Here is a 27901-nt window from a genome sequence, read left to right on the forward strand (position 1 = left end):
TCAGACAAACATGAGTTTTATTTGCAAATTGTAAAAGAAGCAAGTGTACGATGATCATTTGTACGTTACTAATTTGAACAGTTCCTCCGAGGTGACTTGGATAAAAAAAAATCCTTTCCCCGGGTCATATTGGTGTTGAGATCGCCCATCCCAGCTTTGGCCAATCCTCATGTTTCACCGCTCAGCCTCCAATGAAGGCGTCTCGCATCCACGACCTCCGAGGTAGCTCATCCAACAGGTTCTCCAGCAGGGTGACACACCCATTTCCTCTGTACAGCCTCCGCGAATCCTTCCTCGCCGTGTCATCATGTACCGCTGGACTTGTCCAGGGTCTTGTGGTTCTTGGTCAGGGCCTTCAAGAGGCAACAGATACAGTACAGCTGGTCTCCCACATGGCGTAGCTCCAGGCCGACGCCGATGGCTGGGGAGGGGGATGGCGGCAGGGTACGAGGGTTGTTTGTCAATGCTGGAAGACATTTGTGAATAATTTAGTCAACAACTAGTTCAATACAAGGATGGGCAAACTAATAACATGTCAGGAGGAATTATTGTAAATACAGTAGCCCAGAAACATTTAACACATTATTACTAATATTTTCATTAAAACATGGTTCGAGATTCAAGTCATCGGCTTTGTTACTAATAAAACTGAACTTAAACTAAAATTTCAATTATTAATGAATAGACTTCAAATAGGTATTCAAAATATTACATATAATACAGTAACATATAAAAATGTAAAATCATACTGAGGATTTAGTTTAAATAATTATTTTCAATATGTTAAAAAAAATACACAATACTTGGGAGCTTTACAGTGATAATATACACAATATTAAAAAGTACAAAACAGAATTAAACAAAAGATTTAATAAAATACTGTACATTTTAGATATTTTTATAAAACAAGTTATATATCCTCAGTGCTCAACATTTTTTTCTATCCCCCAAAACATTTATAAACAAATTAAAAACAGTAAAATAATGTCATTACGTTACAATGAATAAATTATGGATAAATATGAACACAATTTAGAATTTAAAAATGCAGTACTTATTTTGCAGGTATACAGTAAAATAAATACATTTAAAATTATGAAAAATACACCTTTTTTTTTATTATCAATGAGCCTATAAAATTAGGTAACATTTAGGTAAATTTGCAAACGTATTTAGAAAAATACTCTAGGCAAATTAGCGTGCTTGATCGACTTTTAGCTAAACGATAAGCGTATTTTACTTGCTTTTGGAATCAAATACACGAATGAGACACCTCTCTTATGCGGAAAAGGTCAAACATCTCAAAGAGTAAACAACACTCACCTTGGCCTGACATCTTTATCAACGTGCCAACGAGGACATTAACTTGTACACCTTCGTTGTGTGCGCTTAAAGTCAACAAGTGAAATGCTAAAGACTATTCATAGCCCGGCGAGTTTATATAACAGCGATGGCGTCACAACCCGGAAGCGGAATTCTCTCCCTGTGCCACCGTAGACACACGTACAGGAAGACACAACGACTTTGAGCGTTGTGACGATACGTCAACGTGTCAGCCATTTTGGATGTGTCAGCTCTGCCCTGTACTGTAACGCATTATGCAATAATGAACTGGGCTTTAATCAAGCACTACCTACCAAAGAGCATCACATTAATGCTTGTGTGTTTGAATTCATGAGCGCCATGGTGTCGAATTCGACATTAGTTTCCTGGAAAACCAGTCACCTAACACATTCAACATGGCGGCTGCACTTTACCTATCGCAGCAAAGGTAAGCTTGATGATGATAAATGTCTATGCCGATCACAGCCCGTGGCACATGGTACAGCCCCTTCCTAATTGTGTTTAGCGGTGACGACAATGTGACGTCACAGCCTGCGCGTTCACCTGCCCCGTGTTGTTTTCTGAAAGTCACATGATTCTGATCGCGGTTGATATCGCAAAAAGTCACAACAACATAATGAGTTATGGACTACGTTTAAACCAATGAGGAAGGTAAATGGTAGCTGAGCTAAATATACTGTACATCTATACATAAATAAAAATACAAACGCACACACACGATATTGAAACATTTGTCATACTGTGAGACCTGTTTCTAAAATAGATTTTCCGTAGCTATACTCAAGATCAATACTGAAAAAATAACGGACAATATTATCATTATTGGCAAATTAATGTGAAATTCACTTGTCTCCATTTTCATACCTTTATGCCGTCTCCAAATTGATTAGTAATGAAAGTATAGTAACTAAGTGGAATCAGGACTACTGTTTGCATGTAAGTTTGCCGAATGGAAATTGTGATTATGACTTTCCGTCTGTTATGCAAATTGTGTTTTGTTTGTTTTGCAGTTTCATTTTCGAGTGGAGATGATCTCATTGTTATGCGATTACCTTGTTATGCAACTTAAAACATTTCTGAGGTGGAAAAGTTGATGTGTTTACATTTTAAAATTTCCTTCTCTTGCTTCCATCATGTTGTTTATTACCGTTCTTAACTTCCTTATCAACAGGAGCTGAACTCCGTCATGTTATTATGTACAGTATGTGTGTGTTTACTGTGTACAGTACAGTGTGTGACTTGTAGGCATACTGTGTGTACACTTTTGTGGACAGACTAATTTTTATAATGCATTTGAACTGACACTATTATAAAATTACAATAAAAATGACATCTAATAAACCCAATCACTATAAGAGATACAATCCTCATATTAAAATGAAATAATCAAAGTTGTATTTACATTTCTTTCATAAATAAATACTTTTTCTAAAAATTTTGTATGGAAAGTCACTGGAATAAAAAATACTTTATTGCGACAGTGTTTAGTAATGACAGTTCAGCTTGATTTACTAATTATTACCATGAATGAAAATCCTTAGTGACCATCTGTTCTTCATACTAGCATCAAGCATTTTGTCATTTACCCACATTACGCAGTGTTCTCCGACTTGATCAGCTCCAAGATGATTTGGATGGTCCTCTCACCTTGACGAATGAAGAGAAAACTTATTAATATCAATATGGCAAGGACAGGGGTTTGGTTTTACCTTCTAAATTCATCCGCGGGTTCTCCAGCTTCTTCTCCAGCAACGAGTCCAACAGCTTCCTCAAGTGTTTGAAGATCACAGCGATGCGCACAGGAGCCTATAGAGCGATAGTACAACATCAAATCGTAAAAAGATAAATTGAGAAAAAGAGAAAAATCATGTGTGAATCCAGAGTGATTGCAACATCGCAGTGAAAAATATCCTACCTAGACGTGACTCTGATTGGAAAGCTTGTAAAAACGAAGAGCTATTAAGCCGTGTGAAAAGGGCTTGTTTCAACTAGCAAACCGTCAAGTCAGATAGCAGCTATTTAGCTGCCTTTAGCTAGTCTGCTTCTACTGGAAAACAGTCCAACAATTCAGCATAACTTATCTTAAGTTACAGTCTTGTTTTGACTGGACATTTAAAAATATATATATGTATAGCTAGGTCTTTTTTTTCCCTTTCTTTTTTTAAAAAGGAAAATGGTCCAAAAGTCCACCTTGAGTCTCAAGTCTTTTTCTGGCCGGAAAAGGGTCAAACACCAGCTTATATCGAAGTCTTGTTTTGGCTAGAAAGTAAGTAGAATGACTGAAACTAGTTACTTAACTCTAGCTTAAGATAAAAGTCCATAGTTTGACCAAAGGTTCACCACGGAGCAGTTAGCTAGATGTAGCTTGTGTTAAAAAAATGTTTTGACTGAAGCAGTCAATAATCAAGATTGTGTCAAGGTAGCTTAACCTAGCATACATTAAATCCTTGTTCTGGCTGAAAATCAATCAAAAAGTCTAAAAGACCACTTGGGAAAAAGTTAGTTAAGCCCTAACTTTAAAACCGTCAAAAATACCAGCTTCAAGCTTGTTATCCTAGCCTAGCTTACATAAAAAATGGCCCTGAATAAGGTAAAATATATCTTACATTTATGTTTAACTCTTTGACTGCCATAAACGTTATAAAACGTTTAGCATAAACCTAGGGAAGGGCGCCGAGGACGTTAAAAGACGTCCCCTATGTTTTTTTTTTTTTTTTTCAAAAACGGGTGCAGGAAAGCCTTGGGCAGCTGTGCTGAAAGAATCAGGCTGATCTGATTAGTCAAAGACTCGTTTTGGCCCCTAGAGGGCAGCGATGACTCTCTTTGCACAAGGTTGGATGGGCCGCCCACCGTGGGCGTCAGTAGAAGACGTGAGGCGGAGCTAGAGTGTTGAGGAGACAATGGCTGATCCAAGCCACAATGGCTTGACCAAGCAACCGGTTACAAGCAGCTCAGCTTGAGCATTTTTTTCAAAGACGGAAAGCATCAATCAATACTAAAAAGCGCATTGATGTCAACGATGATGATGACAACGAGCTCTACGCCAAAGTTGGAAGCTTTGGCGTGACTGTTATGAACACGTAGTAAGCCTCACGGCTAAGCGCGGCTAGCGCGGCTAGCGCTGCTAAGGCCGGAAAACGCGCACAATAGCCGGCCGGGTACTTCTACACAATCGGACATTCGATCGGGCGATGGAGAGTTGGCATCGACCAATGCAGATTGATGATGATGAAGAAGATGAAGCTCTACGCCAACGTGACTGTTATGAACACGTAGTAAGCCCCACCGGCAAAGCGCGGCTAGCGCGGCTAGCGCTGCTAAGGCCGGAAAACGCGGAGCTGCACAAGCGGACATTCGATCGGACAATGAAGAGTACCCCGAGTCCAATGCATATTCATCGGAGGAGCGGGTACAGTCTGATCACGGAGAAGACACTGTTTCTGGACTACGATGCCACCATGAATGGAGTGGATCAGAACATCCCCTACCAACCCGGTATAGCAACTGAAGGACACGGGGAAGCGAGACGTAACACCACCGTAACGTAACCGTAGCATGATCCTGATATTAGACTTGATGACACACTGCAGTATATACTTGCTATTCCCCGGAAAAAAACGGCCGGCAAGAAAGTGGCGCACGCGAAGAGGCAATCTTGTGCAAATGCTGTTGCGTCTCCTTGCACGCAGGAGAGTGTTACAAAAAGAAAAACTGTCGTTGAAACATCCACATATTTGTAAATAGCACCACAGTTGCACACATTTGTAAATAGTTTGCCAAATTGTTGTCAAATTGTTACACTGTTGAATGTAAATAAACGTATTTTGCTATCAAAAAACACTTTTTCATTCTTGGTGGTAGTGTTTTATAGAAGTAAAGCACTATTTAGGTGTTTGTGGCATCATTCATGGACAAAAAGAAGTGTCAAATTCACTAGAATGCATGAAATAATATCGTTTCACTAAAAGCTTGATTTCTCCGTATTTGAGTTCAAAACAAGCGAAATCGGATGAAACTAACCATTTTCTATTGTTGATTACTAAAGAACGGAATAAGGTAGAAACAAACTCTTTTTTTCTGATGAAAGATGAAAGTCCAATCTTTCATTTGGTAGTACGTGTGTTTCCATAGTCCAAACAGAACATTTTCTGTGGACCTTGAAAATCAGTCAAAATGCTTAAATCGGCTGGCACTGGCGGCATCCCTTTTCTGAAAACGTCTGGCAGTCAAAGAGTTAAAATGAGTGTGTAGCGATTATGTTAGCTCTTGTTAAAGTCTGTATTTGAATGAAGAACATATTTTTAAAAAAATATATAGGATGCAGCTTGTTAGCTGTTTCTAGCTTATGAAAGACTTAGCCCAGGATAAAAGTCTTGCTTTGACTGGAAAATGGTGAAAAATATCAACTAGTTGCTAGTAATTCAGACCATACCGAATAGAAGTTCTGTCTTTACTGTATTACAATCAAAACACAAGATCACAGCAACTTAGCTTAGCCTAGCTTAGATCAGAGCGTTGTTATGCAAAAATGTCTAGTTTTGACTGGAAAACAATCATTGAAAATTGTCTATATGATTGGTAGTGACCTGAAAGTGCATCCATCCGTCCAGCGTGATGAGGCGTTCCCTGTGCTGAATGTCAATGTCTCCTCCAAAGAGCAGCATGGGGAACGGAGATATGAGAGTGGTGTCTCGCAGGTAGATCTTGGTGTACTTCACCTGACGACAAATTCAATATATTTATCAATACCGAAATCAATAACATAATAAACAACAAGGTGAGCCGTCAGACCTTCTCCTGGTAGAGCAGCCAGCCGTGCGTCTGCAGGTTGCGGTTGACGGACGACGGGTGCACCTGCGCTCGGCCCTGCGGCGTCTCCGCCGAGCACGCCACTCGCTCCAGCGCATCCACCGAGCTGACGCACAAGATGCGCGCCACGCTGTCGTACAGGCCTGCCGTCAGCGCAGCCCCCAGCAGTGACACGGGCGGCTTGGATGCTGCAAGGGCCTGGGGTGCACGCGATGAGCAGAAGCCCGCCTGCTCCATCATCTTCATCAGCTCCTGCTTCACGTCCTGCGTTGGAGAAATAATTGATTAAGGACGCTAATTTCACTTGATGCATTTTGAACACACATTTATCTTTTTTTTTTTTTTTGTATTTAGTTGTTTGGTTTATCTTTATGTTTGTGTTGCCATCAATAAATATGTTAAAATAAAATTACAATAAGAATGTCAAGATGGATAAATGAGGGGCATTCAAGTGAAGTGAAAAATGTACTTTGCAATAGTATGTTCTATGCGCCCCTACCGGTCTAAACACAGGAGTCTGATTTTGGTCTTACCTCTATTGTGGTAAGTGCGGCGCGGTTGAGGAAGTGTTTCCGGCAGTAGGACATTTCTGCTTTGAGTCCTTCGTGTTGGGAATTCTTCCAGCTAAAACATGGTTGTTTCTCACTTATAACCCACATTTTTCCAAAATTGTAAAATGGGGGCTTGTCCGTACCTGAGATATGCGTTGTAGATGGTCATGTGGTCAGAACTGGCCAATGCGAGCGCAGCTTTGGCCAGGTTGGCTTCCTCCTTCCGGTTCATGGGCGTGGAAAAGGGAGACTTCTCCGTGATGGCTGCCGCGATGGTCGCCTGGAAATATGACACAGCCGCTTAGCGTATTAACACTGCCAAAGTCGGCCGTGATGAAAATAAACAAAATGGAGGACGTACGATGGGCTCCAGGCAGCCCAAGATGGCGCCGTAGATGAGCATCTTGCCAATCTTGACGTTGACCGGCAGGTTGGCCAGGTGTTGGCCCAGCGGAGTGAGCAGGTGGTGGCTGGGCTGACAGGCTCCGATCTTCCGCAGCAGGTTGACGGCGTTCATCACAGACTGAGGCTGCGGGGCATCCAGGGCGCCGCTCAGGAACGCTTCCGGGGAGCCGTACTCGCATTTCTAAAAAAAAAACATAAAAAAAACACACACACTCTAAAATTCTGATTTTTTTTTTTAAAACTGGGTTAAAAAAAAGTATAATTTTTTTGGGCCTATTGTAAAAAATATGGCAAAAAAATAAATAAAATAATTTTATTTGTTTGATAATAATTTAAATGCCCATTCTAAAATGTCAATAATTTTTATTTTATTAGTTTCATATACAATATTTTCTTTACCAATTAATGATGTTGATTAGTTTGACCTTTTTTGTAAATTAGATTTTTTATGACTTATTATTGATTTGTTTTACACATTTAAAAATGTGGTAGGGTAAGGTTTGGTCTTTAAGTTTATAAATGTTCTATTATTTAATATACAGGATGTGTTTTTTTTACATCATAAAAATAGGGAAGGTTAGAGTTGTGTAATAAAAAAAAAGTTGGATAATTGTCTACTATGCATTATATACTTTGTTTTTATTTTTACAAATTTCAATAAAATAGTACTACCTTGGCCGAGGTAGCCATTTTATTTTACCATAATATGAAGACAAAGCTCCTCCAGGGGCACCCGAAGTATCTCTGGAATGGAGTAGTCCAAAAATGCATCAAATCTGAGGAGAAGCACATTCAGAGAACAACATCCATCATACAGCGATCATTTTTATTTTAGGTATTGTAACGGCCCTTCCATAGCCTGCCCCAGCTTACCTGTACTTTGGGTAGAGTCTGAAGCAAAAGCCGTTGCGGACGCGTCCTGCTCTGCCCTGCCTCTGGAGGGCGCTAGCTTTGGACACAAACGTCTCCACTAGGGAGCTCATCTGGCTGCTTTCGTGGTATCTGAATGACACATTACACACCCATTGTCCTCCTGTACTAATACAATATGAATATGACAAATGGGATTCTACTGTATAGTGCTGCAAATCAAACTGCACTAAAACTCAATGACATTAACTCCTAATAGGACCATCAAGAGCGCAGCACATTTCCCTTACTTGTTCTCCTTAGTTTTTCCCGTGTCGATGACAAACACAATATCGGGAATGGTCACACCTGTCTCTGCAATATTGGTAGACAACACAATCTAGAAAGGAAAGATAAAGCATGAATTCTCGTAATCCTATTTTTAAAAGCTGCATTTCCAAGGTACAGCACCTTCCTGACGCCAGCCGGGGGCACCGTGAAGGCCGCAGACTGCTCCTTTGATGACAGCGTGGAGTGCAGAGCGACAATCCTGAACCTTTAAAATGACGGCCAACATTTTCATCATTCAATCAAATGTGGTTTGGATTTTTCTGTGAACTACATTCGAGTGCTGGCATCACCTGTTTTTATCCTTGAAGCGCTTGTCTGAGGACAGTAAGTCAAACAGCTGCTGGATGTGAGACAGACCGGGCAGAAAGACCAGAACGGCGCCATCCAATGCTGTGAATTGAGGAGCTTTATCTAGAAGCCACAAAAAAAAAAAAAACATTTTTGTACGGTATATAATTTACCATTTTTGCCCCTTATAAAATTTGGTACAGTAAGGATTTTTTTAAATGTATTTTATTTTTAAAATTCACCATTCAATTGTATGTAAATAGATGTTACTTAGTTAAATATTAATACAATATTTAAATAAATAAAAAAATTATAAATGGGGGGGGGGGCATTCTTAAAATGGAGTTAGAAGAATAATTATATTCGTTCTTTGCCTTTTTATGCATTTTTTTATTTTATTTTTTTGCACATGACTGATACTAATGGAGTGTATTGCGGATATAAACATCTCTGTCCCGGCTGCTCACTATGATATGACTAAACATGCACCAAATACTTAAACCATTATACACTTGTGTGGTACCGAGGTATCCGATGAGCTCCACCAGTAGCTCCATGTTGATCTTGTTGGGGTTCATGTACTGCAGCACCTGACGAGTCCTGCAGCTGAAGTGGTCCAGGTCAGGACCTAAATCCCAGCCGAGCGACGATTCCCTCATGATCACCTCCTGAGAATCAACCAGAACCGATATGGACGCTTGTCAGTAGACAACGCGAGATGGCGTCACGCCTGACGACAGCGGGCCTTTACCTGGTGCTGTGATGTTTTCCCGCCTTTTTGCGTAACAGCGATGCTCACTTCCTCTTCCTCTTCCAGAACCTTCTGGCAGTATTCCGAGTCCTTCTCCAGGACGTAGCCCGTCTCCTCCACTATATCCTCTAAATGGAACACCTAAAAGCATAAATAACTGGTGTCAAATAAAACTAAAGTAAAAGTAGGGCTGCAGCAATTAAGCGAACAATTCAAATAATTGAATGACAAAAAAAGGAAGAAAATCTCTGCCTTGAAACTTGGCAGGGATTTTTCCATACAAAGCAATGTTACTGCAGTCACACGCACCACTTGTAGTAAGCATATTCAAACAAGAGCTGCCAAAGGCCACAACTCATGCCGATTACTCAACGGCCAGCCAATTCTAAACTCTCATTTACCGACACCCATGTCACTCACCAAGCCAGGACAAGCCTTTTAACTCATTTGCTCCTAAAAACTTATAAATACGTTCTATTAGAAATGTCTTAAGTGTCCCAAATATGTATTTCTGCATTTTTTTATGCTAGAGCATACAGAAGGCTTTGATGCAGCCTCTCAACTACAAAGAACGGTTGAAGAAATGGTTATTACACAAACGGCCACCAGGTAGCAGCAGAGCAAACGAGATCAACCAGGGGCCATGTTGAAAAAAAGTTCATTACTCACATTTCTAAATACATTTTTAAATAATGATGAAACTTAGCTATATAACGCTAATTGCTGCAAAACAGAAACGGATAGAAATATAATTTTTTTTCCTGATGATAGAAGATACTTTTTGGAGGTAAGTTCAATGTTTTTATAGCAATAGAACACAATATTCTGTGGGCCTTGCAAAATCAGTCAAAACCCAGTAAAACAGCGAACGGGATTGCTTCAGTGAAAATGGCTGGGAGTGAATGAGATAAAGTCATACGGACTCAGTACTTGATAGGATGTTTACTTACTTTTCTATAGTTATAATCTATCATCACCGGTCCCGATAATTAACTGTGCTCACCTCCACCGGGAAGGTCCGTCCCGGAATGCTGAGCACGGGGCAGCGGTTGAAGTAGTTTGAGAACTTGTGGCAGTCGGCGGTAGCGCTCATGAGGATCAGATGCAAGTCTGCCCGCCTGGAAACCACGTCCTTCAGGATGGTGAGCAGGAAGTCGGACTGGACGCTACGCTCATGCACCTGCATACATAATAAATATAATAATAAATAATGACAATTGAGAGTTTTTGCCAGGGCGCGTTTCAGGTACCTCGTCCACTATGATGTGTGTCAGCGTGCTGAGGTGTCGGTCGTGCTGGAGCTTCCGCAGCAGAACTCCGGTGGTGCAGTACAACAAGCGAGTCCACTCGCTCGATTGGTTCTCCATCCTGATCTGGTAGCCGCACAGCGACGACTGAAGAGATGAAAAATACATGTACGTGTAAAGGTAGACAGCAAGGTAGATTAGTGGTTAGCATGTCTGCTTCACAGTTCGGAAGTTTAGGGTTTAAATCTTGTGGTAGGGCTGCACGATATTGGAAAATCATGCGATATGCGATATAGTTGCTGAATATAGCGATAGATATTATTGCAATGTTTAACATGTACCTAAAGAAACGGCATTTTTATTACTAATGAAATAATAAAAAATGTTCATGCAGTAAAATAAGTAAACTCAATATAACCTTAGTTAATTAATTCAGATAAAAGCATAAAATTCCATATGAAAGTTATGGCCAATATCGCGATATTGATATTTTTTCGATATATTGTGCAGCCCTATCTTGGAGCCTTGCATATTTTTCCCATGTGGCAGGAAACCGCCGCACCCGGTGAAAACCCACACAGTGATGAATCAAAATTCTAAAATTTGATGAATCAGATTTTTTAAAAGTAATCGTTTGACAGCTCTATAATTAAAGTAAAAAAATAAAAAATGTTTACATGTTCTTGACATTTTAGTTTAAAATATGTTGCAATATTTTTGGTGCAATTTTCTCATAATTTTAGTTCACATTTTTGTCTACATTTTTTATTGTAGAGCAACATTTTACTGAATTTTTTTAATTAAAAAGTTCATGAAATATCAGTTGAAAATGTTTTTAAGAATTTGTCAAAAAAATATTTTGTTGACAAATTCTTAAGAACATTTTGAACTTTTGTTACATTTTCTTGATATTTTAATTTTAAAAACTTTAGTTAAGAATTTTAGTTAAGATTTTCTTGAAAGCTTTAGTGCTAAATATAGGTTTACATTTTCTTGCAGTTTTAGTGGAACTTTTCTGGAAACTTCAGCTCAAAATTTTATTAGGTATTAATTTAGCTATTATCTTGAAAATTTAGTTACCAGAATTTGTTTACACATTCTTGGAATTTCTTTTAAAATTTTAGCAAATATTTTTGTTTGCATTTTATTATTGCAGGTTAAAATGTATTTGAAATGTAAGTTAAGTCTTCATTTGATTTCAATATTTATCCTTATATTTTTGCAGCTTTAAATTGTGACCGTAATAAACCCTCAATGTTTTGACATCCCATGACATGCAACTGCCTACAAAGGGGAGTTCACCTTTGAGCCCGGCCCGTCCTGGCAGCCTAGCTCCTGGCTGACCCTGCAGGCCAGACTCATGGCGGAGATCCGTCGGGGCTGCGTGACGACGATGTTGCAGGCTCGGGCCGCCTCCCCTCCAAGCAGCAGTTCGTCAAGAAGAAACTGTGGGATCTGCGTGCTTTTGCCGCTGCCTGTCTCGCCGGCCACCACCACCACGCGGTGGCGCAGCAGGGCCTCCAGGACGCGTTGCTGATGCTGGAAGACGGGAAGCTGCTCTCGTTCCGCCTTGAGGACACGTAAAAAATAAAGCTAAAATCCCAAAATGCAAACTAAAAGTATTATCTAAATATGCATAAAGTAATGCATAATGTTTTGCAGATAAAAACAATGTACATCTTTTTTCAGGTGTTAAAGAAAAAACATTGCATATTATTTAGTATTATATTACTATATTCTGAGATGTGTTTTTTTTTTTTTTTTTAAGTGAGCTTTACGAGTTACACTGTTGGTCACATTTAAGGGGAAAACGTTTTGAATTGATTAATCTTGGCCTCATTTTATATATACAAAAAAACCTGACATTTGACCAGGGGTGTGTAGACTTTTTATACCCACAGTAGCCGCATGTCTCACCAGAAGTCTCTGAGCCAGGGGGGACGTCCTGAGCTTCATGAGGAGTTCTCTTGACGTCTGCAATGCACCTTCCTGTTCCCTCTCACCTCCTCTTCCCTCCATCTTGCCCTCCACAGCCCCTCCTCCTTTCTCCGCAATATCAAGAGAGGCCAGGTTCTCCCAGGAGTCCTCGGTTTCCTCCTCCGCAGCATTGCCAACTTGGGTCGGGCCCTCGGATTGGCACTCTAACCCGTGGTGGTGCTGCTGCTGCTGCTTAAGGCGGGTCAGGAGTCGGGCAATGAACTGGTCGCGGGGCTTGTTGGCGGCACTGCGCGACTCTTCCTGCTGCTGCTGCTCGCCGTCACGCCACTCCAGCCACACGTCCCGGTAGGTTGAAGGGAGGAGCTGGTGCACCGACTAAAGATGTAATCGCATAAATAAAAATGAATACAAGGGGAATGAAGTCAAACAACTCAGCGTTTTAAGTAGCAATGTGCTCATTTTCTTGTCTGTTGATAGCCCTCTTGCTATCAGCAACAAGCTATTTATTTATATGAACATCTCTCTTATTATCACAATGGATGAATGTAAGATTTTGCTTGTTTATGCACATGTTTCAGTAACAAACAAAAAAATCTACAGTACAGTAATATAATATTAACACAAGTATGCATTTGACATTTGAGGAATTCTATTGCTCATATTGTAGTGAGCAGCCAGGCCCTTTGCAAAGTCACAAATAAGCTAAAATGCTATTACAATATGTAGGATTTATTTTTCATATAGATATTTATACATTTTGGGAACATTTTAAAGGTCTTATGTATGTGTATGTTGTTTGTTTTATTTCTTCACATTTGAAATCAAATGTTATATTTCGTCCCTCCCGACCGCTATCTAGTGGTCGTCCGGGACTCACAGAATCGTAGTTACAGTCGAAACTTTCCTTTTATTTAATTGACCATTTTATTTATAATTAATATATTTTTTTGATGTATTATTCATTTTAGTCCAAATTAAATACTTCCAATAAAATATTATTCATATATACATACACACCGGTATTTTTGTTTATTTTTTTAATTTAAAATTGTAATAATTACGAAAGTAAAATTATTTATTATATAAATATTTACACATTTTCGGACCATGGCAGGTAAAAACTAAAAGCAGAATACATTTCTTTTAAAGTTTGTATATATCTACTACTTTTTTAAAGGTACATTAGGTACAACTATTTTGTGAATGAATATTTGTCCAATTGATAAATTAGCATTACTTGTTTTTTTTTCTGTACAGCATCTTTAAAAAATATATTTGTATAATTATTTATTTGTTTTAGATATCTTTTTTTATTTAGCTTTTCTATTGTTGCCAAGGGAAGCCTGCAAGGAAGTATTTCATCGCATGTTTTTTTCAATTGTGTTATTGTTTTTTTTTACTATATGCATGACATGAACCTCTAAATCTTAAGACTTATTGCATGGCAAATATATTTCCCCACTCCACATGCAGTGCTGTTCAGCGCCACCTGTTGGTAAACGTGCACTACCTGTCCTTTCACCAGGTTGAACAGTGCCAGAGTGGCACCCAGATGCTGAGCCTGCATGCCGTCTTCAGTTAGGATGGTCGGACAAACTTCCAAGACGTCCTCCGTCCTCTGAACGCGCACCCTCGAGTCAGTGGAGCAAAAATCAATGTAACACAGTCAACGCCACCCATGAGAGCACAAAAAAAAAAAAAAAAACATCGCTTACTTGCACCTCCAATATCTGCCCGCAGCCACCTTGTGGAAGGCCGGCGGAGGACTCTTGGGAAGGTTTTTGCGCACCCAGTCGATGAGGAATTGTTTCGGGGACTTGCCTGTCCAACTACGTGCTGTATAGTCAAAGTTACGAATGTCCTTTGGCTCGTTCTTCTTCTTCTGTTGTATGACTGTGAACATGGTCATCAGTAAATAAAAAGGAATCTAAATTAAGAAATTCATTAAGATTTCCGATTCACAACAAACCCAGTCCTTAAATTGGGTAAAATCAAGAAAAACTTGACCAGCCAACTCAAAAAAAGGCAACAAACAATCAAAAAAAATGAAAAGAAGTGTGTGTGTATGTTTGTTTGTAAGCGATACCTTTATCTGCCGGGGCCTCTTTTTCTCCCCTTTCAAACAAGTTGAAACCGATTGCCTCTTTGACGTCATTGACGGATGGCATCGTCTTTTCTTTTTGGGGTGCCTCCACCACTTTAATGGCCGGGTTAAATACGGGGTGCGACTCTAGTGGCTTCATTTCTAACACATTTTGGTAAAAATACAGAAAGTGTCTTTTCATTGTAATATTCACGAAATAACTCGTTGAAAAGCACAGAAAAATGTTAAGAACCTTGTTGTATGACGCGTATTCTGTCTTGCGCCATCCGCTGAGTCGTCTTGTCTCCTTTGGTTTTAGCCGCCATCGCCATTTCCTTAGCATCGTATAGCTGAGCAGTCAGGATCAAATACCTGTCATTCTGCAATCCAAATATCAATAGATTCAGTTCAAACATGTCAAGTAATACAAGAGACAACTATAGGTTTTTAAAATTAAATAAATGGAAAACTGTCACTTTGCAATATTACAAATGAGTACAATGCCACCCTGAAAAGGACAACTAAATAAGACCATGAGAAATAAGGCACAGAAGGACCAGAATTAAGTCATAATTATGAGAAACATATGTAATGTAGTAATTTCTACAAAAATAAAAGTAATGAAAAAGTGTAAAACCATATATTACATGGAAACATCTATGTTACAATATTAAAATGTTAGTTCTTAATTTTATTCTAAATTTATTTAGACTATCCGTGGGGGTGAGGTGGGGTAGAGGGGTTGATAAATAAATAATATCCTATACATTTTCATAGAATAAGGCATAACATTAAGAGCTTTTCTTAACCAGAATACAGTCTCGAGAATATACAGTTTCCCATAATTTTCTGCTGTTGACTTTTCAGTGCAACCTTTAAAATATACTTGCCGTAATTAAAACAAGTACCAGCATGGTCTAATAAGTGTATAAATCCAATAATAAGCATGATTAATTACACTTACAGGATCAAACTTTTGGTCCAATTCCGGGTTGCGTTGCGACATCTTCTTTCCTTCTTCCTCCTCGTCCTCCTCCTCTTCATCGCTGCTCTGCTCGGCGTACCTTAATATCCAATCCTTCATGCGTGCGTCATCATCATCATCCTTCACGGATGCCTTGGAAAACACACGTACGGTTAGGATATGTGGCAAGACGTGACTCCATCCTGCCTTTACAACGGCACACCTTGCTGGTTTCTTTGGAAGGGGGTGTTTTAGGTAGCTCGGGGCTAGGTGTTCGGGGCCGAGCAGGAGGCTGGAACCTAGGCCTGCTCCTCTGGCTCTCCTCCTGCATCTGCTGGCTGAAACCTTCAGGTAGCTCCTCTGCAAATTCGACATGTTACATAGAGTACCTTCGAAGAAGGATGACCTCAGAATATACGTGCACGCCGTCGGTTACCATCGCGAAGGTTTAAGCAGAGCCAGTCGAGGGCAGAGTGGAGATCGCCGCCGTACAGCACGCTGCTCTTCATGGCCTCCTCGATATGCTCCCGCTTGAAGTTGAACCTCTGCAGGGCCATGTACAGATCCTACATGCAGAAAACAGTAGAATGTTCTGGGATAAACACAGCAACGTCGGTAAAAAGTTTGATTTACCCTCAGACAGTTGTTTTATTCATTTTTATACTTAAGGATGTTAAAATGCTACTTTAAACACAGCATGCACAGTTAATAATGGTTATATATGGCCCAAGCAAAAATGTGTGATTGTGTTCAACCTCACCAAAAGTTTCTTGTTGGTGAGTCTTCCTGACACGGGCCCTTTGTCACCGTTCTCCTGCCGGAAGTCATTGATCAGCTTGATGATCTTTTTCTCCAGGTCGGCCTGGATGGAAACCTATGGCAGACGCATCCCCCCAAAACACACAACATTTAATAAGAGGTGCACCAGATCACATTAAATACATAACTAATAATCCCACTTACTTTCAGGACGGATTTGTCTGACACACCACCTGTGTCCACCTGGGCAGTTTTGGCCATACTGTACGTCTTTGGAGCTGCAAATTACGTACATGACTTTACAGGTCTGGCCTGTTTACAAGACAGTGTGTAATTTGTTTTGTTTATGGTTTTGAAAGCAAGGTACTTCCGTGTCAAATAATAGCCAATACAAAGACTTATTAAAAAGAACGATGTCTCAGTATAGTTAATTAATGCAAGTAGTGAAAATGATTGAAAAATGTATGTGCAAATATAATTTGTAAGAAATGGACTCGCTTGATTTTTGCCATAGTAACTTGACACTATACTTGAAACTTGAAGGTGAAGTCTAAAGACTTGCTTATGATTTGCTTGCTTTTGCACTTACAGTTTGTGCCTTACACACCCAGCTCTGCATTTAGTGGATAATGTCTTAGTAACAAAACAAAAAAAGACCCTAATGCAAGACAGATATTGTTAAACCATGTGGCAACCAACCATTTGCGTCTATTCTGAATCTGTATAAACACAAGCAATGCAAACATTTGTTCAACATTATTGTATTTTTGTAGTAGCGTAGACCACATCATACTTGGGACTGCTTCTAACACGTGACATACTCGTGTCGATAAGGTTGCCAAAAATGTGTTGCAGGTGTACCTAATGTAGTGTCCGGTGAACCTATGCGTCCCCATTGGGTTGTAATTAAAGAATCAGACGATAGAACCATATTAGACGATAAAACTACCTTAATTATTGAAGTTCAGTTTGAAAATAGACAGACGCATTTTTCATATCACCTTTAGACTTGTTGTCTTTAGCTGCTTTGCTCAGCTTGCTGCTCCCCGGTTGCTTCTTCGGCTCGTCCGTCGCACCGTTCCCGACTGTGGGAGCACTAGCCCGGCCTGATGCCGCCGCAGTTCCCGCCGGGCCCGCGGTAACAGCGACCATCGGCGGGGTTGATTTCTTCTTCTTACCGCCCATTTGGTCACTCACGGTTTAAAAAAAGACCGTTTTGTGGGCCTAAAAATGATAATAAACCACGCTATGGCGCGCATTCGGGTCTTGCGTGTAATGGGTAACGTTTTTTTAAGAACCACGCGGCCACCGTAGCTGACGTTCCATACCCGCGTTGCATTGTGGGAAGAGTGCCTTACAACAATCATGGCGGACCCCTTTGGAGATTTATTCAGCGTGTTTGACGACGAACAGAAGCCTACTACGAGCAAGAAGCTGCCAACTTCGGTCGCTCTAGAAACAGGGTAAGATACCAATTTAGTGCCGCCGGATTTGCACTAATTTAGCTTTTTCTTTAAATACGAGAAGGAGCGTGACTCGTGAAGCTAGCCTCACATGCGCTGTAAAGTCCCCATATTGGCTAGCGAGCTAGCTACTATTTGAGACGTCATGATTTAACATTTACTCAAGCCACTGCAATTGAAGTTGTCGAAATGGTCTCTTTCTCAGGCATGCAGCAGGTTCAAATAATGACAACGATGCTGCTCCGGCTGCCAAGATCAAGAGGGAGTCACCGGACAGTGACGGCGGAGAGGATCTCGGCTTCGCGAAGAAACCTCGCCTCGACCCGGTCTCTGCCAATGACCTAAAGTGAGCGTTTAATTGGCAACCAATATGTAGTTATGTCATTAATTGTGGTACACTACACACTCCTTCAGGGTGCTCAGAATACAGGCAACACAAGCTGTTTGCGAGGGTTAGGCACCATAACCCACTGAATTGTTGACATCACACACAAAAAAAGATAATTAAACTTTTAATATACTGTAACCAGAACTATGATCCCCAAACAATGTAATGTAATTATCCCCCTTTCTGTCTGTTATGGTTATGGTAGGGATTGAAAAGACTAGTTGACATGCCAATTTTGCTACTCTGATTTGACGTTTAGATCTTAAAAGTACATGAATTTCCAGTCCTGTGTTTTTGGCATTTTGTCTTCCATTTGGCCAATTAAAAGGACTCACCGGTCTGCTGCCGTCCCTGGGTTAAAACACTTTGCAGAGCAGTGAAATGTGCAGCCAGCAAGGCAACAATCATAATTTTTTTAAATTGTTTTTATTGTTTTACTTTAGTCTTTCAGAATTTATGCCACAAGTCAAAGTGGAGCCAGTGGAGACGGTGGAAGGCTGCTCACATGAGGCGAGTAATACATTTCTAGTGGATTTATAGCCTTGATTGAGCTGCTTGAATTTAACTTTTGTTTTTTCTGTACCCCGACAGGTCGCTCTGCCTGCTAGTGATGAATATAAACCTCTCAAAGCTCGAGTTGGAAATGCCGCAAAGGTATAATTACATTTATTTAAAATGCATGTTCCCGTAGGAAATTATGGAAATGGGACATGTTTTAAATAACATTGTAACAAAAATAACAAAACCACTCATTAAATAAAAGCGTAAAAACAATAAAACCACTAAGTTACTGCTATGAATGTTAGTTGAGTGTACATGGCATAACCTAATGTGCATCTATTACAAGCCTTGAGAGTTCTCCTTTTGGAATAAAGTATCACAAAAAAAGCCAAAGAAAAAATAAAAGTGACCTTTTTTTTTTTGTCTTAACAGGAATATCCTTTCATTCTGGACCCCTTTCAGCAGGAGGCAATTATGTGCATCGACAACAATCAGTCTGTGCTCGTCTCTGCGCACACCTCGGCCGGCAAAACCGTCTGCGCCGAGTGAGCACCGCCGATCATTCTCAGTTTACTAAAATCACTGATTTGCTGTTGTGCTTACTTGTTCACTATCTCCCCCTTGTAGATATGCCATCGCGCTGGCTCTGCGCGAGAAACAGCGTGTCATCTTCACCAGCCCGATCAAGGCACTGTCCAATCAGAAGTACCGGGAGATGTATGAGGAGTTTCAAGACGTGGGCCTGATGACGGGCGATGTCACCATCAACCCCACCGCCTCCTGCCTTGTCATGACGACAGAGGTGCGTCGCCATCATGAATGAACCTCCCTCTTACTTTAGGAACAGCAGTCATATTATTCAAATTTAATAAGTAAAGGTCAAATTGACCTCCGGGTACGTTTTTTTTTTTACCACTTCTTCTGTTTGTGAGACTTTTAGTTGATTAAGTGTGTTCCAGTTCATAATGACCAAGCAATGATGTTATTTGGCATCATGCCCTGGGAAATTATTGCTGGTTCTGGGTCAAATTGACCCACGACAAGCAACATTTTTTCCTAGGTCAATTTGATCTATGTGAGTGGCCTTCTACTATGGCCTGGATCAAAATGACCCAGGAACTGCAAGGTCCCTGGGTCAAGTTGACCTGGTGCATGTTTAGTGAAACTTTTCCATACCAAATTGACCCCTATGGTCACAATGGCATTGTTCAGACTGACTCCAGGACTAGCAGCAATTTCCTGGGTCAATTTGACCAATAAGGAGCCTTCCACTATGGCTTGTGTCAATTTTGACCGAGGGCATGTTAAATTATCAATGTTTCATCACATTTTGCCTGGCAGATCTTGAGGAGCATGCTGTACCGCGGCTCGGAGATCATGAGGGAAGTGGCGTGGGTCGTCTTTGACGAGATCCACTATATGAGGGATGCCGGTGGGTGTAAAAAAAAAAGAAGAAAAAAAAGAAGCCTTGGTTGGACGTGATTCGTAAGAGTTGGTCTCATTCCCATTCTTTTACTATTAGAACGTGGCGTGGTATGGGAGGAAACCATCATTCTGCTTCCCGACAATGTGCATTACGTCTTTCTGTCGGCCACCATCCCAAACGCCAGGCAGTTTGCCGAGTGGATATGTCACCTTCATAAGCAGGTACTATTGTTCCACATTTGTGGTCTTTTAAACTTGGATACAGTTCAGCGGCCGCGACCTGTCAACTTACAGGGTGTGTTGGCACCTTTTTTTGCAGCCGTGCCATGTGATCTACACAGACTACCGACCTACACCGCTGCAACACTATGTTTTCCCAGCAGGAGGCGATGGACTCCACCTCGTGGTGGATGAGAATGTAAGAGACAGCACATTTTTATTTGTAATCTTTTTTTTTTCTTTTCAAAAATATCATTTATATTAGTTTGTTTGCTGTACATTACCACTTTATCCCATTTTTATTTTAAAGCTCAACTTACTTATGTATCATTTTTTTATGCAGTTTTGGAAATTTAGTTTAACATTTTAAAATTTAATCTATTCAGAAATTATATTTTGTATAACATAAAATATACAGCACATTTCTTCTTCACAATTTTATTATTAAATTATCAATGTACTATGTTTTTCTTAATTCAGTTTAATTTTTTATTGGGTTGATTTATAGTACAGTTGCTCCTGTTATTATTATTTATAAAAAAATGTTACAGTACTTTATTAAACAGCTCCCTGTTTTTACCCCATTTGCTCTTTTATCTATTTATAGATTTTAAAATTTAATTTTTTTGTACTCCAGTTTTTGGAAATATTACCAATTTGTTGTACCTTATTTTGTATTTTTCATTGTAATTTTTTTCTCTATTTTATTTCATATTTGTATCTGGCAATTTTCATCTTTTTGATCATATTCATTCAATCATATTTGTGTTTCATCAGGGAGACTTCAGGGAAGACAACTTCAACACAGCCATGCAGGTTTTGAGAGACGCGGGGGATTCTGGGTGCAGCAATTCGTGTGGCAAATGGGACCCAAAAGGACGCAAAGGGGGAACAAAAGGTGAGTGGAGGGTCAGTAATGACACCGTTTGAATCCAGTCGGACGCTGAAACGAATTTGACATCCTCAGGGCCGTCCAGCGTGTTCAAGATCGTGAAGATGATCATGGAGAGGAACTTCCAGCCTGTCATCATCTTCAGTTTCAGCAAGAAGGAATGTGAGGCATATGCTCTGCAGGTGGCCAAGCTGGATTTCAACAAGGGTATGGCTCCTTTGGGTTCCGCTAAAATAACATTACTTCACAACATCCTTTCTAATGATGAAATCCCACTGTGTTTTTAACATATCAATGGGGTAAAAAAAGACACACTCGTAAAAGTCCTCACATGGGAAATAATTTCCCGGCAGTGTCCCTGGACCCTCGTTGACCACTCTGCCAAAGTTGCATTACAATACACCAAAGGATGTTTTTCAGTTTTGTGATGTTGTGAGAACAAACAAGATTTGCCAGGAAATAAAAACATGTTGCAGGAGGTCTCACATGATTTTATTGGACTAAAGAGGGGGGGGGGGGGGGGGTCTCCTGTGTTTACTGTCATACAATGCTTTAAGGTTTATGAACGGGGCATAATGAACTCATTTGCTTAGCAGCGGAAGAAGTTGTAATGCGGCACAAGAATGAGAGCTCACTTTCCATCGTACAGTACTTGCTATTTTCTTAGTGTTTTTTAATATAATTATTTACTGTAATTATGACTACTGGTGTGTTTAGCGTCAGTTATTGAGGATGCCCTCTGAGAGGCAGATAAACTTCTTTCTATCTTTCCCTTATGACAACTACATTTTTCGCAGGGGGGAAAATAAGGACTTTTGTTTTTAAACCTGCTTGGGATGGATGTGATCGTTAACAGATCATAGCATTTGACTGGTACCTGGGGAGTAGGTGTTTTTATTGGTTGGGCCGATTTTACATGATGATGCGGTCATATTGCAATCACTAGACTGGAGTTATTTTGTCACGGTTACCGTGAAGTTTCAACTGCCTTTATAAGTGTCTTTTACATTGAATTTTTCATGCAATAAAGTGTTCTATTTCTTCCTTTATCCCTTAAAAATGTTTGCGATAAGATAAAGGTGATGAAGATAAAAAGTAAGATTGTATAATTCTTTTTTTTTTTTTTTTTTTTTAATTGTAGAAGAAGAGAAGCGCCTTGTGGAGGAAGTGTTCAACAACGCGGTGGACTGCCTGTCAGATGAGGACAAGAAGCTACCCCAGGTAAGAATCATCTTAAAATGGCGGCGTCATGTGATGAGATTGTTAAAAACAAAATGGCGTCGATCAGGTGGAGCACGTGCTGCCGCTGTTAAAGAGAGGCATCGGCATCCATCATGGCGGTCTTCTGCCCATCCTGAAGGAGACCATCGAAATCCTTTTCTCCGAAGGCCTGATCAAGGTACTGACATCATCGCACTGGTGATGGAGATAATTGGAATGACATTGTTTCGTCTCGCCATTCCAGGCTCTGTTTGCCACTGAGACGTTCGCCATGGGCATCAACATGCCGGCCCGCACCGTGCTCTTCACCAGCGCCCGCAAGTTTGATGGCAAGAATCACCGCTTTGTAAGAACACACGCCAAACGCACACATCCTATAAACCTGAGAGGTGCAAAAGTACGAGCTGCAAAGCCACGTATGGCCCCTACCGCTTTTCAATCCGGCCAACCAGGCATTTGCAGTACTCGACTCATCTTTATGTATTAGGCACTTGAAAAATATCTGTGAAACAAAGTCAATTAATTTACCAAAGGAACAGTGAACCAAACAATAATAATGACAAATAAACAAGATTTCATTTAATAGACGTATACCTCCTTTAAAACAGCAAGAGTTCTGTATTTTCTAACATTGGTTAATCAAAATGTATTTCTTTATTCAGTTGCGATGAATGAGTTTTTTTAAATTTAAAATATGAAAGATTTACATTCGTGATGTAGATAATTGGTTAGTCAATTGTAAATACAGTGGAGAGTTCAGCTCTTGTGGATTCAACAATTTTTTCCCTTTCCATTTATTTATTTTCTGGGCAATCTCCCATTTTTGTGTAAAATGCTTATGAGGTTTGTCCCTGTTTTTAAAATGTTAAAAATCAGTGTGTGTTTTTTATTTTTATTTTTTTAAATAATCAATTTTACATAAAGGACAGTTAACTATAAATTAGTCAAATAAAACCATTCTACAAATGTGTTAATTATAATTTAATGTTGAACAATGCCAGAAAACACATGAATTTGTACACATTTTATATTTAATTATTTTTTTTATTGGTTAATTGTATTTAGAAAACAGATAAAAACAAAATAAAACTATCATACTAGTGAAATTAATTCCTTTTTATTTTACACCTCCCTTTCGAATGACCTAGCCCATCTGTCCCTCTTCAAAAGTTCAATCAGGCGGATTTGACCACCCCTGCTAAAGTCCTACGATAAGCAAGCTATGTGAACTTGGGATGTGATCCACTCCTCTAACCCATAAACACAACAGCCTCTTTGAAAGGCCTTTATAAGGTCGCGAATGTCTGCTGCTCCACTCGCCATATACAGAGCCACGTATTTATCACAACACACGCGCACACACTAACCCAATATGACACAGACACACACACACGCAAGTCAGAAGGGAAAGGAATTGAGATGAGATCTGCCTTCCAAGAAGTTCATCTGGAACATCTGGTGCTGCAAAACGCTGCCAAAGCTCCACGCAGGCACTCACATTAACACACACGCACACAATCGCTCTTAGAGGGTTTTGCAGCATAATGAGCGACCCGTCACATGCCTGACCGGAACGGATCACGACGGGAACAGCAACTCAAAAACCGTCTTTGCTACCATGCATGTCTAAAATTGATCCATTCTACATAATATATTTTAAATTGCAGTTTGGTTCCATGTTGTCTGTAGATTACCTCAGGTGAGTACATCCAGATGTCAGGGCGGGCGGGCAGGAGAGGAATGGACGACAGAGGCATCGTTATCTTCATGGTGGACGAGAAGATGAGTCCATCTGTGGGCAAACAGCTCCTTAAGGTAGAATGGGGACTTAAAATGAATAAATAAATCCAAATCACGATATGGAACATCTGTCAAATCGACTTTAACAGGACATTAAAAGTCATTCTTTATGCCTTAAATGGCATTAAGAAGCAATAAATACAATGTCACGAGTCATTACAAATGTAAATGCGATTGTAGTACATACAATGTTGTGTAAAGGATATAACAATTTAGCAATAATAAATGTAAAAATACATGTATTTGTGGGGACGGATGGCCTGCAGTCCATGAGTTGCTTCAAGTTCCAAATAACAATTGCTCTGAATTTGAAAAGAAAAATGTAGTGTTCCTGGCACCAACGTCCAACATGAAACACTAATGCTACCCAGTGGTAGAAAATTACCTCAACGCAAATCTTTGACTCAATGTTTGACATCTTTTAACCCTAACTGTTAAGCGTATCGGTAACTTTACAAATGACTATAAAATTACTGTATCAATTAACTAAAAGATAAAATCACATTTGTATTTGGTAACCCTATGTAATATAACCATATGGAAAATATATATTTTTTGTACATTTAGAACAGGTGTGCGTGATTAAATGCGAGTTAACTATGAAATTGTATTTGACTGAAAGCCTTGCTTTAGAAACATTATATGCATTTATGTATGTGTGTGTGTGCAATATGATGTAACCGTGTGGCCCCACCTGTTGCGGTCCACTGATTGGGAATGTGATGTTGTCACGCAGGGCTCGGCGGACCCGCTGAACAGCGCCTTCCACCTGACGTACAACATGGTGCTCAACCTGCTGCGCGTGGAGGAGATCAACCCCGAGTACATGCTGGAGAAATCCTTCTACCAGTTCCAACACTACCGAGCGCTGCCCGGCGTCGTCGAGAGTAAGCTTGTCGGGCCGCCTCTGTCGCGTGAGGTGGGACGCTTCTCAAAATGGCTGCCGTTTCCCCGCGCAGGAATTAAGAAGCTGGAGAAGGAGTACCACGCCATCGATATCCCCAACGAGGAGAGCGTGGTCACCTATTTCAAGATTCGCCAGCAGCTGGCCAAGCTGGGAAATGAAATCCAGGAGTTCATCCACAAGCCCAAATACTGCTTGCCCTTCCTGCAGCCTGGACGCCTCGTCAAGGTTGCCACGTCCTCCGTGCTATGTGCTAATGCTAACTGCTCTCTCACCAGATCTTATCAATCTCTCTTAAACCATCTTTCCTACGCACTGTCACACCCTCAGATTCTATTCCTCACACTTTCACCACACACACACCTAATATCTCTCTCATAATCGCTCAGTCACTTGTTAATGCTCTCAAACTCTTTCTCACCATCACTCTCAGATTCTTTTTCACCCCTTCCTCCCTCAATCACTTTGCGCGCTTATTCTTACTCATATTGTGTTTCTCATACCACTTTCACCACACACACCCAATATCTCTCAAGATCGCTTAGTCACTTGTTAATGCTCTCTCACATTCTTTTTCACCCTTTCTCCCACAATCACTCTACGCTCATTCTTACTTGTGTTGTCTTTCTCATAATACTTTCTTTCTGTCTTTCTCACACACACTTTGTCACTCACTAACTTTCTGTCTTGCTAATGCTTTCTCTCTCCCCGAACTCCCAGTAATTCACACCACTCGCTCTTTTCACACTTGCTCATTCTTATACTCACTCTCTCATTCAGTCCCTCTTACACATTTTTTCTTTTTCCCCTTTCTCGCAGGCTCTCACACATAAAATCAGTCACACTTTTTCTGATTCTCAATAACACATTCACACGATCTTACTGTTTCACTTTTCTCACACTTTTTATCTTTCTCTCTCGTGCACACACACACACTATCTCTCTTTCTCACTCTCACATTGTCTTGCTTTTTTTTTTCTTTTTGACAGACTTACTCTTTCACTATCATACACTTTCATCCTTTCTTCTCTCGTCCTCACTTGCACACTTTTTTGTTTCTCCCACACACACACTTCTCACACCCTCTAATTCTTTGTACCACACTTTCGCTCACTCACTCTCAATGTTTGACTCCCAGGTGAAAAATGAAGACGCAGACTTTGGCTGGGGTGTCGTCGTCAACTTCTCCAAGAAGTCAAACGTGAAGGTGAGGCGGCCCCCTAAATTTTCGTCGAGTTCCACTCACACATCTTGCCTTGCGCGCAGGTCAGCACGGACGCCGAGCCACTGTTTTTGGCCGAGGTTCTGCTGCACTGCAGCAAGGACAGCGTCAAGGAGGCGGCCACTGAGGCGGCCAAACCCGCCGCGCGGGGCGAGACCGGAGAGATGCAGGTGTGATGTGACTATTTTTACAGATTTTATTTGTGGCGTGGTCCATTTATCTTATTAATTAAAAAGGTGTGTTTGTTTTTTATTTTTATTTTTATTTTATTTTTTTACACAAACGAAGGGCACGCTGCTCAAGTGGTTAGCACGTTCAAAATGGTTCCTTGTCAAACTTTTGCTCACTTCCTGCATCGATTAGTACCACAGCCTGTTTACGTAACAGTCACCTGTCTTGGCTTCTGTGCTTCGCTGGCAGCAGTGAAATCCATTACGCCTTCCATTACCTCCCCGCCTAACCTTGTTACTACCAACGTAAGATTGATTTAACACAATTAAAATCTGAATCCGCCGTGTCCGAATGGATTCTAGGTGGTCCCCGTGATGCTTCACCTGCTGACAGCCATCAGCTCTGTGCGTCTTTACATCCCCAAAGACTTGAGACCTTTTGACAACCGCCAGCTCATGCTTAAGTCCATCCAGGTATCAATCAATACACCCCTCAAAACTTGTAAATAAAAAAAAATAGATTTATTGAAATCGCTTTCACCATCTCCAAATCTTTACATTTGAAACGCAGGAAGTGCAGAAGCGCTTCCCAGACGGCGTCCCCCTCCTGGACCCCGTGGACGACATGGGCATCAAGGATGCGGGGCTGAAGAAGGTGATCCAAAAGGTGGAGGCTTTCGAGCACCGAATGTACTCGCACCCGCTGCACAGCGACCCCAACCTGGAGGCTGTCTACTCGCTGTGCGAAAAGAAAGCTCTGGTGAAGCAACTTTTTAAAAATGTGTCGTTAAAGTCATCTCAAGGTGGCAAATGTTGACGATTTCCTTACCGGATGTGACCAAATAAAACCAGTAAAATATTTACACATATTGCAAAGATTGCACATTTAGTAATTATAAAAAAAAAACGTTTAAATAAAACTACACAATTTGTTTTAATAGTACCAAACCTATACTATATATTTCCAAAGTATGCCAGTGTAGTAATTGCAGAAACGTTTTTGAAAAAATTGGAACGTACAAAAGGATTCTAAAAAATAGATTTAAGTACATTATATATATATATATATATATATATATATATATATATATATATATATTACAAATTAAGCCAAATATGAAATGTAGGCAAATGTAATGGTTTAGTTATAATTATTATAGTTAATTCTAATTACGAAATAAAAGTAATGATACAAATTGCTGCAAGTAATTTATATATATATTTTTTTTTTACAAATTCACACAATTTATTTAAACAAATATGAAAACACTGCAATATTTTTTACAGACTTAACTAAATTAATGTGCAAAAATGCTAGCTATGTAACCAATTAATTTCTTGCAAATTGGCAATTAAA

The 27901-nt window shown here is 40.2% G+C and overlaps 2 protein-coding genes across 3 annotated transcripts in view; one reads left to right on the plus strand and one right to left on the minus strand.

The window, feature by feature from the left end:
- Window positions 1–17666, minus strand: dhx29 (DEAH (Asp-Glu-Ala-His) box polypeptide 29). 2 transcript variants are annotated; one of them, XM_086097350.1, is made up of 29 exons: window positions 17341–17666; window positions 16544–16617; window positions 16341–16454; window positions 16017–16146; window positions 15804–15940; window positions 15581–15733; window positions 14870–14996; window positions 14620–14778; window positions 14249–14426; window positions 14044–14164; window positions 12513–12908; window positions 11898–12164; window positions 10599–10742; window positions 10352–10528; window positions 9349–9489; window positions 9121–9265; window positions 8600–8720; window positions 8430–8514; window positions 8270–8358; window positions 7983–8111; window positions 7810–7885; window positions 7066–7290; window positions 6848–6984; window positions 6687–6777; window positions 6136–6417; window positions 5931–6062; window positions 3054–3150; window positions 2935–2991; window positions 1–466 (listed from the first exon to the last, which is right to left on the minus strand). In XM_086097350.1, the coding sequence occupies exons 1-28, from the start codon at window positions 17522–17524 to the stop codon at window positions 2936–2938; spliced, it is 4167 nt and encodes a 1388-aa protein (XP_085953476.1). In that variant the 5' UTR covers window positions 17525–17666; the 3' UTR covers window positions 1–466; window position 2935. The 2 variants fall into 2 exon arrangements, with proteins under 2 accessions (XP_085953476.1, XP_085953475.1); XM_086097349.1 differs by having other exon boundaries at window positions 2931–2991.
- The window catches only part of mtrex (Mtr4 exosome RNA helicase), a 13559-nt gene continuing 3310 nt past the window's right edge, over window positions 17653–27901 (plus strand). The window contains exons 1-21 of the mRNA XM_086097351.1: window positions 17653–17802; window positions 18008–18148; window positions 18634–18700; window positions 18782–18844; window positions 19124–19236; window positions 19319–19493; window positions 20033–20123; window positions 20214–20338; window positions 20436–20534; window positions 21113–21233; window positions 21303–21434; window positions 22369–22448; window positions 22516–22626; window positions 22693–22794; window positions 24138–24263; window positions 24985–25135; window positions 25208–25380; window positions 26291–26359; window positions 26419–26544; window positions 26908–27018; window positions 27116–27304. Coding sequence (XP_085953477.1) covers window positions 17705–17802; window positions 18008–18148; window positions 18634–18700; window positions 18782–18844; window positions 19124–19236; window positions 19319–19493; window positions 20033–20123; window positions 20214–20338; window positions 20436–20534; window positions 21113–21233; window positions 21303–21434; window positions 22369–22448; window positions 22516–22626; window positions 22693–22794; window positions 24138–24263; window positions 24985–25135; window positions 25208–25380; window positions 26291–26359; window positions 26419–26544; window positions 26908–27018; window positions 27116–27304 — 2463 coding nt within the window. The 5' untranslated portion in view covers window positions 17653–17704. The remainder of the gene's footprint in view (window positions 17803–18007; window positions 18149–18633; window positions 18701–18781; window positions 18845–19123; window positions 19237–19318; window positions 19494–20032; window positions 20124–20213; window positions 20339–20435; window positions 20535–21112; window positions 21234–21302; window positions 21435–22368; window positions 22449–22515; window positions 22627–22692; window positions 22795–24137; window positions 24264–24984; window positions 25136–25207; window positions 25381–26290; window positions 26360–26418; window positions 26545–26907; window positions 27019–27115; window positions 27305–27901) is intronic.

Source organism: Leptonotus elevatus, chromosome 15 (genome assembly GCF_054856555.1).
Source record: "Leptonotus elevatus isolate MCC_2025b chromosome 15, RoL_Lele_1.0, whole genome shotgun sequence".
Taxonomy (NCBI): domain Eukaryota; kingdom Metazoa; phylum Chordata; class Actinopteri; order Syngnathiformes; family Syngnathidae; genus Leptonotus; species Leptonotus elevatus.